This window comes from Gekko japonicus, unplaced genomic scaffold (assembly GCF_001447785.1).
Source record: "Gekko japonicus isolate JY-2015 unplaced genomic scaffold, Gekko_japonicus_V1.1 scaffold969, whole genome shotgun sequence".
Taxonomy (NCBI): domain Eukaryota; kingdom Metazoa; phylum Chordata; class Lepidosauria; order Squamata; family Gekkonidae; genus Gekko; species Gekko japonicus.
Window position 1 is genome coordinate 14,645 of NW_015168076.1, and position 12,088 is coordinate 26,732.

The 12,088-nt window shown below is 41.4% G+C and overlaps 1 protein-coding gene across 1 annotated transcript in view; it reads left to right on the forward strand.

The window, feature by feature from the left end:
* The first annotated feature begins 652 nt into the window (after nt 1-652).
* USP44 (ubiquitin specific peptidase 44) overlaps nt 653-12,088 on the forward strand; it is a 19,548-nt gene continuing 8,112 nt past the window's right edge. The window contains exons 1-2 of the mRNA XM_015414646.1: nt 653-715; nt 10,731-12,088. The exon at nt 10,731-12,088 is cut by the window's right edge and continues 142 nt beyond it. Of these exons, the coding sequence (XP_015270132.1) occupies nt 10,806-12,088 (1,283 nt within the window). The 5' untranslated portion in view covers nt 653-715; nt 10,731-10,805. The remainder of the gene's footprint in view (nt 716-10,730) is intronic.

A 12,088-nucleotide genomic window follows, 5' to 3' on the forward strand; every position in this document is an offset into this window, starting at 1 on the left:
TGACTATTAACCATATTTAGTCACAAGTAAGTTCCACCGATTTAATCGATTATTCATATTTTATGTAGAGGCAGAATAAACAGATCAATGGTGAAGAGGACCGTAAACATTTGGGGGGACACCGTGTGAGCATGGCTGCGGAACCACTGCTCCGTCCACCATCTATTGAGACGCCCCCCCCCCCTTCCACTTCGCCTGTTCTCCACCGAAAGAAGCACGGTGTAAAAGGAGTGCTGCACGAACTGTAAAGAGGCTCTGTGCTTCTAGGTAAGCTTGCGCTTAATAGGGATGCAGCTAGGCTGCGTGCTGCTGAGGTGGCTGTTCGTCTTTGGGCACTAAGCCTCAGGCTAGGAAAAGGCGGTTTCTTGCCTTCAGATTTCATCGCCTTGGGTAAATAAGAAGGCAGACAAGGACTTCCTGAGGGAACTCCGGTGCCTCTGCAAAGGCAGAAATGACAAGGTGGAGGGAGGTATACACGAGCAGCCGCCGCTTGATTTGGCCTTGTCGCAACGAGGAGCGCAAGATGAGCATCGCCCCGAAAGCCGCTCGAGGAATCCCCGCGGCGGGCGCCTTCTGTGTGTGTGAACCTGAGGGAGGGCAGAGGAGCAGCGGCGCTGACGCTTCAAGGGGGCGGTTACTTGCGAAGCTGAAGCGCGCGGCGCCCAAGATGGCGGCGGCTGCTGAGCGGTGGCTTCGGGGACGATGGCCGCAGGAGGTATTGAAGCGCTAAACGGGCTTCCCGCCCCCCCCGCGGCATGCCTCAGGCCAGGCGGGTGAGAGGTGGGCCACGGCCATCCTGACGGAGGCGCAGGACTTCAGGGTGGCGCGGCGCCTACCGATTGTGGGGAGGAGGAGGAAGAAAGAGAGAGCCGGGTCCCGCCTGTTACTCCCCTCAGCTCTCCCCATCACTCGGGGAAGTCCTAGCTCCCGAGTTCGGTTTTGGCGCCTCTCCGAGGGAGCCAGAGAGAGGAGGGAACTTCTCCTGCGCTCGCCTTGGGAAGCCTCAGTCTCTCCCGTTAGCCGCCACGAGGAAAAGCAAAGGCTGCTTCTGTTGTGGCGGTCTTCACGACCGGGAGGCTCGGCTCCGAAGCGTCCCTATGTGGGAGCCCAGCTATTGGGGTGCTGCTCGCTTATTTTCTTCCTGTCTTGTGGTGGGGTGGGCGGGCCTCTGAGGCGTCTCCTCATCTTCAACCCTTGCAAGTAGTTTAAGGGGTGGAAAAGAAGCCCGTGCGGAGGGGAGGTGGTCTCGGTGCAGTGTCGGCCTCGGAAGGTTAAAAGCCGTTCCAGGTGACTACATGTTTTGTTTTTGAGGTGGTTGGCGGGGGAGGGGAGGGGAGAGGAGGTCATAAAACCTTGTAAAAAGGGGTGGCTGTTCCACGATCATCTGTCTGGGACTTTGTTCGCCAAATCGGAAGATGTTTTTCGGTCGGTTGAGATTTGCCTATCAGAGATACCTGACTTCCAGAGGAAGCACTTGTTGTAACTGAAATAAGAGGGGTTTCTGAAAACAGAGGATATTGTGATTTATAACTCATGTATATAGTCAGTACATGGGCACTTCCCGTGAATCCATGTCCCCGCCCCCAGCAATATGCATTTTATTACTTGGAAAGTTGATGCAGTATGTAGAATGTAAGATCACCTCTGTTTGCTTTTCATTGACTGATCTAGAATAAATACTTCCTGCTTTTGATCATCGAACAGACTTCAGACTAATTTCATTCTTTGAAAAGTAGGTAGCTGTGTTGGTTCACAGAAACCAAAGATGTTATGCCTTTTATGAAGACCAACCAAAATAACAGTACAGTCTGCAAGCTTTGGAGTTTTCTAGAGGACTTCATCAGACTCAATGTGAAAGCATGCTTTACTGTGTTGTGTGTGTTTCATCTTAACAAAAGATCAGTTGAATAATAAACATAAACTGGAAATTATGGGAGAACCCCGTCATTTTATATGCCTTTACTGTCCTGATTGTGAGTAACAAAAGGATCACCAAAAACTTGTTAAGTGATCTTGAGTATGCACCTGAAGGCTGTTATCCTTAGCAGCATTCCTAGAGATAAGTTTTATTGATATCTCCCCCCCCCCCCAAGGAGCCAGTGACCAATGGGAGTACAGGAAACATCTCTTGTTTGTGCTGAATTCTGAGGTGTTTGGCAACCTGCATGTTTAGTCAAAAGAAAGACTTGTGTTCATTTTAGCTCATTTCCAAGTAAATATTCCTTAGGCATGTTACTTTATAAATCAGAGTTCTTAGAATACAAGTGGTCAAGTGCAGTGTTTAGGCCGCACACTTTAATTCTTTTGTTGTGTTTAAGTAACTGGTAATGAGGCACAGACTCTTTTGAGTCTCCCTTCCTTAGGGCCTCTGGATAAATCTCATTGAAGGAATTTCAAAAGGTATGGGGGAGAGAAAATCTATGAGACATTGTGAGTTAGCAGATTTGCTAAGAGATGATTAAGGAGCAATAATGAAATGTAAATTATAATAAAGCAATGCAGTATATATTAAAAAGAGCAATTCTATTATTTCTAGAATTTTGAAAAGCCTCCCATCTTCAAATAAAATTGGGTTTAAAAGATTGAGACCCCTTAAAATGTCTCTTATTTGGTTACATTTATTTACTTCATTTATACCCCACTTTTCTCCCCAATTGGGATCTGTTGCTCTGATTCAATTAGTGCTATCAAAGTAAATTTGAATAAATGGAAGATCCAGTGATGGCCCTTAGTTCACTGGAGAACTATGTAAGTATCTCTGACCTCATTAGAATAATGATAGGATGAAAATAGAAATATGTGTTTGCTTCCTCCCTGGTTTGGGCAGCTACTGAAAGAGAAAAGAACCTAAAATGGCCATAGAGAGACTTCTAGTCCTTTTAAAACTTAAAACAAGGAACCACTATAAATAAAAACTGCTTCCCATTCTGTATGAGTATAGGTATATGGGTGCAATCATACGCACAATTAGACCCGACATAGGTACGAATGCCGGGTGGATTTAAAGGGCATGATCAGACAACAACATATGGGAAGTACCCCACAGCTGTTGGCAACCCGTTCTGCTCCACCGCAGATGCAACCAGGGAAAATCCAGTATTAAATGGGTTGCGATGGGCCACGGATGGACTTTCCCACGTCTGATCGCTCCAGCGTGCTCTCATGGCATCGGGATAGTCTGATCAGGCCATCCTGACTCAGTGCCGTTTCCCCCCCCCCCTTTACCATATGTGCATGATCGCAGACTCCATAGGGAGCCTTCGATCCCTCTGTTAAACGCATGGGGGGGAAGGCACAACACACACACCCCGACTCACCCGCAGTTGGGTCTGATCACACACTGACAGACTGTGCCTGCAGCTTCAAAGGGAGGTGTGATCATGCAACTGTGGGTCAAATTCCTCTGGAGGAAATAGCCTCACTTCCCCCCCCCCCCCGGGGTTTCTGGCACGTGTGACCGCAACCTACCTGTTGTGACTTATTATACCCACTTTTCTCCCTAATGGAACCCAAAGCAGCTTATGACAGTCTTCCCATTTTATCCTCACATCAACAATCTGTGAGGTAGGTTTGGCTGAGAGAGAGCGACTGCCTCAAGGGCATTCAGCAAGCTCCCATGGCAGAGTGGGGGTTCAAACCTGGGTCTCCCAGATCTTAGTCTGACACTCTAACCAAACAGTAGTAAAGAAGAGCAGTAGAAAAGAAATTAGGGTTTCATCCCTAAGAACACTCTCATAATATGAGACTTATTTCAAAAGAAACATGCAATGAATTGTACTGTAGGTGATATCTAGCATGTGTTAGCTGTGCTGTCTGACTGCTTCAGTATTATATCACATTATGCTTTGTGCTAAAAAAGTATTGTTTGAAAAATAAATACTAACAAATGCTGCTGGAGAGGAGCCTTTGACAACTGTCTAGTACAGTACTGAATTTGGTGCCAGTTTTATTGCAAGCTATGTTTTACAGTCAATTGCATACTAAGATTTTACTTATTTCAGTAATTTCTACTAAGAGAAGATTTCACGATTAATAAAGTGTGTTAGCATTTTGTCACACTATTATCAATGATTTTTAAAAATCCATTCTCCATTAACCATCTTTTCTCGCTGAACTTACTAGCATGTGCATTTCCACACTCTGTGCTTAATAGTACACACAATCTTTCTGTACCCTCATCTCTCAGCTACCCTCTCTCTTGTTCTTTTACTACTCCACAATTTTCTCTGTACTCATCTGAGCCTTATTCACTCAGTCTGAAGGCTCAGCTGGTCCAGCAGTTTCTTTCCAAAAGAGAAGGGTTATATGCCTCTTAGAAGCTTACAAGGAAGATTTGGGCAGCAGTTCCCAGTTGTTTGTCCTTGTCTGAAACTGAGAGTTATCTTCAGCTATCTTGTCTGTCCTCCTCCATTGATAAGCCTTTTTGCCCGAAGCAAGTGCCACTATCTCATTTTGTATCAGTGAATTCCATAAGTTTATGCATTTTGAGAAATACCTTCTTGTGTCTGAGGCCTTTCAGTAATTTTCAGTGGGTCATTCCAAGTTTGAAGTATGGGAAGTGGACCCTTCACATCGTAATGTTGTAAATCTCTGCCATGTCATATATCATGTCCTCTCCTCCTGCTCTTCTCTTTGGGACTTGACAAAAAAGATAGCTAAACTAAACAAAAGAACAAACAGATAGCTAAACGCTTAGTCTTTCCTCTAAAGGAAAATAACTCTAATCTTTTCATGATCGATTTGGTTGCATTTTTCTCCAGCTTTTCCAGCTCTCCTTTTTGAGATGGTCAGTGTTGCGTGGCATTCCAAATATGGCTACATCATAGATTTTTATACAAAGACATTGTGATACTAGCCATTTTATTTTCAACTGCTTTCCTAATAATCTCTACCATGGAGTTTGCCTTTTTTGCTTTTACTGTACATTGTCTTGTATTGAATTACTATCCACTACAAACCTGAAATCTTTTTACTAGTTAGATCCCAGTGGAGTGGTTGTATTTATTTATTTAGAATTTGCACCATTGTTCATCACTTAGTGTTTATTTTTACTTGTAATTAATGTCCTTTACCATTTTATTGCTTATTCAACAACATCTCTTCTGGCTATTTAAACTTCTTAAGTCAGTCACTGAAATCCTGAATCACTTAGTGTCATCCTCAAATCTGACTGCCTCTCTGCTCAGCCCTTATCCCAGGTCATTTATAAGTAACTTCTTGTTCACTTTTTCCCCCTGTTTGTAATCCCATTGTGCTTGGTCTCTTCTGTCTGCAACACTATGCGTCTCTTTGAGTTCCACCTCCACTCTCTATGCAGTACAAGCAGAAACAGATTTTACACGTCCAGCAGTTCACACTGGAAGGTACAAGCTACATGTAATGACAGAAGACTTGCCCTTTTAGTGCACAGATAGGTCTGATTTTCAGAGAAATGGGGGCACACTAATGATGTGTGCATGAGGATCTCCCCACTGTCCCCTGAATCCTCTGTCCTGAATTTGTCCTTCCTACCCCAAATCTGGGGTCTGATACAGAAAGTGAGCCCAACTTCAACAATAGTATCAGCAAGGGGAATGCAGTATGGCTGGGTGGGGAGAGATAAGTAGTGGGGGGCATTCAGCTCTTCTTAGTTGTTTGCCACTTTTGTTCTAAAAATTCTGGTTTCCAGCTGTGAACATAGTTGGGAGAGGTCTGAGTTTAATGAAACACATCTGCAGAGGGAATCATAGATGAGGACTCCATAGCCAACTTGGCTACAACTAGTGTTGACTCCGTCTTTCAACCAGAAAGAATACAGGACATAATAAAAAATCCATAAAATTTCTGGGCTTGCTGGGATTTTGGTCCACCCCTTCCCACCAGTTATGTCTTCTATGTCCTGAACACCTGCAGAATGCAGCATTACTAGAGGAGTGATTCTCGCCACCCCAGTGCAGCTCTGAACAAGAGCTGGGGTTTGTCCCTGTTGCAGTGTTTCTGGAGTATCTTGGAAGTCTACCACATGGAAGAGCCCCCACGTGGTGTGATATTAGCTCTTTATATCTGGGACTGCAAGTCCCCTGTACATGGAACCCTCTTGCATTACTTTACTCTGTATGTGGGGAGTTTATAAGTCCAAACATTAAAAAATTTCTGGGGTTTTATTCAGATTTTGTTGACATAGCTAATGCTGTAGTAAGGAATATGAATGCAGATTTAGGAAGGATGTTAATTTTAATAATAGAGACTTTCCCAGTCCAAGAAAACATGCAGGTTATTCTCTGGCACCCAGTCTACTGAACTCCCTAGATACCTAATATCTTTAATCCACCATCTAGAATCAGTTGATTCTCTATGTTCTTTCTTAGTTGGTCTTGTACTAGATTCCCAAAAGCTCAGATTTATTCATACTTACTCTATAGCCAGGTACTATTCTAAAGTCCATTAGAATGCCTATTAAATTTTGAAAGGTCTCTAATCAAATTAAAAATCCTCTTCCCAATACACTATTTTATTTGTTTCTTTCTTAGTAGCAGTACTTTGTATGTTCCCTTAGATCTCCCCTAACTTACCAATATTTAAATGCATAAATACACCCAATTCCATGCTGAAGTGAGACTTTGAAACACAGCCAGTCACCATAATCCGGGCAGGGGAGTACTATATATCAAGTCAATCCAGCTTCCTAAAATACCCCCCAAAACCAAACTCTGCTAACTGTTCCTTTAAAAAGTTCCATTTGATTCTGTATCTTCTTTGCACTAACAAAATAAAATGCAACTGAGATACTTTGCTTTGGACAGAGAGCAATACAATTTATCACTCCCCATCTGATAAAGCATATCTCTCAGACGTGTTTGGTTGTCTTTCTCGTTAATTAAAACTACAGTAAAGAGGTGGCTGATACAGTGCTAGTTTTCCTGGGTGTTTTTCAGCCTTATGAATATTGTCTTCTGGCCATGTTTGAGGAATTGTACCTGTATTAGTTATATGTGCACATAATTTCTTAAGCACAAAGACAAGCTCTTCTACCAAGGTCTTCTAAAATTCTTTAGTAAATCTTTCTGATCCAGGGATGCAAAGTTCCTTTATAACTGTCTAAGACATTTCTAATCTTTATGTTTGTCTGAGGTATCTCCATTTTGTTTAAATATTCTCATCTCTATTATCTGATGGTTTTCTATTTTATATAGAACTTCAGGATATCACTCAAATTAGTGTTTTATACTATTTGTAAATACTTTGTGTTTTACTGTAGATTTCTACTTTGCCCTTCTTTGCACAAGAAAACCAGCTAATTCTTTGGCATATTACCCTGCTCAAATATATTTTGGTTAAAGAATGGAAGTGACTTTGCAGCAGAATATCCATCTATTAATTTTAACTTCTTTGAAAGAGTCTAAAAACATTTTAATGTTTCTAGAGTCTGCAGATGTCAGAAATGTTAGTGTTGAAATGTCTGTACATTATATATTTGTCTTTGTTATAGAGTAGGGAATATGATATCCATTTAGTTAAATGATATAGCTTGAATTTTTAAGTTCCATTTTTTTAAAAAAGGTGACCCCAATAATATTGACTACTATAGACTTATAAGCTTGCTATCTAGTCTAGGGAAGCTTTATGCCAAACATCTCCTTAAAAAGCTATCCGAATGGATGGTTGAGCACCATCTTCCAGGCAGAGAACAAATAGGCTCTAGAACAAACCACTTGACTTTGGACCATTTCACAATTCTAGCCTTTTAAGCCGAGAAATACTCCCACCACTTAGCCGGGAAGCTCTATGCTGCTTTTATTGACCTATGCAAAGCTTTCGGCTTCGTCAATAGGCCTCTGCTGTGGAGGAAATTACACAATTTAAGCATTGATCAATGTCTTCTGTTTTTGCTCTGTAAATTCCACTCTGCATATACTTGCCAGGTTAGATTTGATGGAAGAGAGTCCCTTACTCATAAAATTCCCATAACTAAGGGTGTCAAACAAGGGTGTGTTTTGGCTCCCTCTCTCTTTAACCTTTTTCTTTCTGACCTTCCTTTATGTTTAGCCAAAATTGATGGCCACTCCCCTAAATTGAATGCCTCCCTGGTACCTATCCTTTCCGCGGGTGACGCTGTCATCCTTTCCTATACTCAGGTTGGGTTAATGCACCTCTTTTCGGAGTTCACTGCTTATTGCAGACAGAACTCACTTCTTATTAATTTTGATAAGACAAAAATACTGGTCTCTAAATCCTGGTAGTGCATCCGCTGGGGAATTGAAGGAAGAGAAATTGAGCAGGTTAAATCATTTAGATATCTTGGTGTTTTATTTCAGTATAATTTAAAATTGTGTTCTCACCGGGATCACTCTCTCAGTCTGGCCAAGAACAAGATTGCGGCTATAACACATTTTTTTCACCAAAAAGGTAATCAATACGTCCTGGCTGCCCTTTGGATTTTCCAGGCTACAGATATCTCACGCCTGCTTTACGGGATCCCTGTATGGATCCAAAACTTCAACAAAGAAGTTGAACGTATAAATATTTCCTTTTTATGCAGGATTCTTGGTCTTTCCAGCTCTGTAGCTTATCCTACTATCTGTGCAGAGCTCAGCATTCATTTTATTGAAACGCGGGCATGGATCACTGCCATTAAATACTGGCTCTGGCTCTGTTTCAACTCACCACCCAACAGCCTTATTGCTCTTCTCCCTACAGACTCTTACATCTCGAAATGGTCACAATTCATAACGTCCAAAACTAAATCAATTGGTGTTGATTTGGACTCTCTGTCCAATTCTGGAGAATTGGACATTTTCCAGATTGTACAAAGGAGGATCTGGGACATTGAAGCCCAAGTAATCAATGCAGGCAGCTCTGGAGTGTGCATCTTTAGCTGAGTTCCTCTCACTTTTATGGAAGCTAAGGGCAAGAGTTTTTAACACTTAGTTTTAATGTACTGTTTTATTCTGGGATATTCTGAATTGACTGTTTTTTATCTTTTCCTCCACTACCACTGCGGGATAAAACCCTCAGTTTTATCTTATTTTATCTTTCTGTAATATCATGCTATGCCAATAAAGGTCTGTGATGATAATGATGAAAAAATTTCTTGATATATTGGTAAACAGTGATAAATTATTAATAAAATTTCCAACATACTTCACCAAGAAAACATTTAACTTAAGTTTCAATTAAGCAACAAAGTTCCAATTTTACATTAAACTATTCTAGATACATATTATTATTACATGTTATAACCATGTTAGCCTTGTATAATTGGCATTTACTAGATATATAATAGGTGCAGGGGACAACAGTGACTTCTAATGTAACTATATATGTGTTCTATATTTGTTAGAGTTATTTTGCTCATTTTGCTAACAGTTGTATTAGTTTATGTTCTTACACTGGGATAATATGCCAGGGCTCAGTTTGTAGCACCATAGTTTGTGGTGGTGTGCTGGCACAACAGTGTTGTGCCCCAGTTGTATAACTTCTCAGTAGATCATCTTCAAGAATTAGATGACTAACAGGCCCTTAAACAGAAGTCTGTCTTAATTTGATAACTTCAAATATGTATAGGATGAAATAGTGAACAGCTACTACTTTCCATATTTTTGAACTTATTTGTGCTTCCCTGTTCCACTACATTCCTTACTTCTAAAAATCTTATACTGAAGGAGAAAACTGTTTTTTAAAAAAACTTACTAAATGATGATATTCTCTCCTGACTGCTTTGCTTTTGATATCCGGTTCAGTTCTTGACATTCTGGATCTTTAGCTCCTGAGAAAAGAACATATTTATTTTTAAAAACTGGGTAGTTTCTTCTCTGTTTCTTGTTTGCTTGTGTGGACAGTTATCGTAATGTGTGGAGTTCTCATAATGGTTGCAGCTCAGACTATAGTGCTGCAATGGTTTCTGTGTGATGCAAGCATTTCAGAGCTCCCTGGGTATGTTTTACTTGTCTCTCAAGTTTCTATTACCTCACATACCTTTGTCAGTGCTAGGTGTACAGAGATGCCCTTACTGTTAGAATCCTGCAGGAGGTCCTTGGGGCCCTGTTACTTTCATTTTCATAATTCCCGAAGCTGGAAAAGGTTTATTACATGATGCTCTTGTCTGACAAATGTTCTTTTATCAAGAACAGCAGGGTCGTAATGGTATTGTCCCAGCAATAGGTCTCACTGGGGGATTTGCATGTGATCCTGTTTGTTTTATATTATTTAATCTGTCACTTTTCTCCCCAATGGGAACCCAAAGTGTCACGAAAGAGAGAGAGAAGAGAGAAAGAAAAGGAGGGGAGGCTTTTGAATACAGAGCAGGTTCTCCTCTCCTCCTCTGTGCTAGCAGATCTTCCTACCAGCTCTAGACCACAGCTCTCGTAGGCTAAGAGAGTGAGTGTCCACAGGCTTGTGAATCAGTATAAATCCGGAGACACTAACTCAGCCTAATCTTACTGAGCTGCTGCTAGCCAGTTAGCAGGGTCTTCCCTTCTTCCACTTGCCTTGTACTCTGCTGTTAACTAAAACTGGGGTTTTGGTAGGCTAAAAATCAAGCTGTGATATATAAACTGGTCTCAAGATGTCCTATATAAAGATCATGTTCCTGAGCATGATCCTATTTAATTCAGCACTTTCCTCAAACACCTGATTTAAGTAACCCAGATTGAGTTTTAATTTTTTTTTTTTTTAAATGAGTGTAATTGTATGAGCAAGTGCTTGCAGTTTCAGGCAGTGTATGCAGCACTAATTGTTATTCTCACTTGCAGGTCAAAATGCAAACACTGGGGAACTGTTTGGATGATGCATTTCTGTAGTATTCCATCAACATTGCAACATTGACAATGGATAAGTGTAAGCATGTAGGACGGCTGCGGCTTGCTCAGGATCATTCCATCGTGAACCCTCACAAATGGCATTGCATGGTATGCAATACTACAGAATCTGTATGGGCCTGCCTCAGCTGCTCACATGTGGCTTGTGGAAGATACATTGAAGAACATGCACTAAAGCACTTTCAGGAAAGCAATCATCCTGTGGCATTGGAAGTTAATGAGCTGTATGTTTTCTGCTACCTTTGTGATGACTATGTTCTTAATGATAATGCAACTGGTGACTTAAAACTCTTGCGAAGTACATTAAGTGCAATCAAGAGTCAAAACTATGATTGTACTACTCGTAGTGGCAGGACTTTGCGATCAATGGGCACAAGTGATTATCTTTCCCATAATAATGCTCAAGCTTTTCTTCATAATCAAGACCGTATGTTCACAGCACTGTGGCATAGGAGGCATGCATTAATGGGCAAAGTGTTTAGATCTTGGTTTGAACAGACACCAAGCGGGAAAAGGTTTTTAGAGGAAGAGAAGCTAAGAGAAGCAGCAGAAGAAAGAAGGATCAATGCTAGGAAGAGAAGAGAAGAGCGAAAGCGCCAGTTGAAGGAAGAAATGGAAAAAATGCCCCCAAGGAAGAGCTTTCGCTTGCAAAATCAAGGTAGAGAATCTTCAGAAGTATCTCTGTGTGCACTAAAAATGTCCCAAAATTTGGACTCTGCTATAGAGCTGAAAGTAACAGCTACCTCAGAAGAAGTAAGATTGAAAAAAATTAATGACTCGCCAGTTAAACGAAGGCCTACAGTGACTCCTGGTGTAACGGGATTAAGAAACTTGGGAAATACATGCTATATGAACTCTATTCTTCAGGTGTTGAGTCATTTGCTCATATTTCGGGAATGTTTTTTAAAACTTGATTTGAACCAGACTCAAGAATTGTTAGCAGCTGCAGCAAGTGGGAAAACAAGATCATCGTTTAAACAGCATCCTCCATCTGCTGGCTCTGTTTTTCATGTGAACAAAAGCCAAGTGAAGGCAAAGACATCTTCAACGAGGCGATGTAGTGTGTCTTCAGGCTTAAGTGGTGGAGCATCAAATAGTAGGAATATGGAACTTATTCAACCTAAGGAGCCAAGTTCAAAGTACATTTCTCTTTGTCATGAACTACATACATTGTTTCAAGTCATGTGGTCTGGCAAGTGGGCTTTGGTGTCTCCTTTTGCCATGCTCCATTCTGTGTGGAGACTCATCCCAGCCTTCCGTGGTTATGCCCAACAAGATGCTCAGGAATTTCT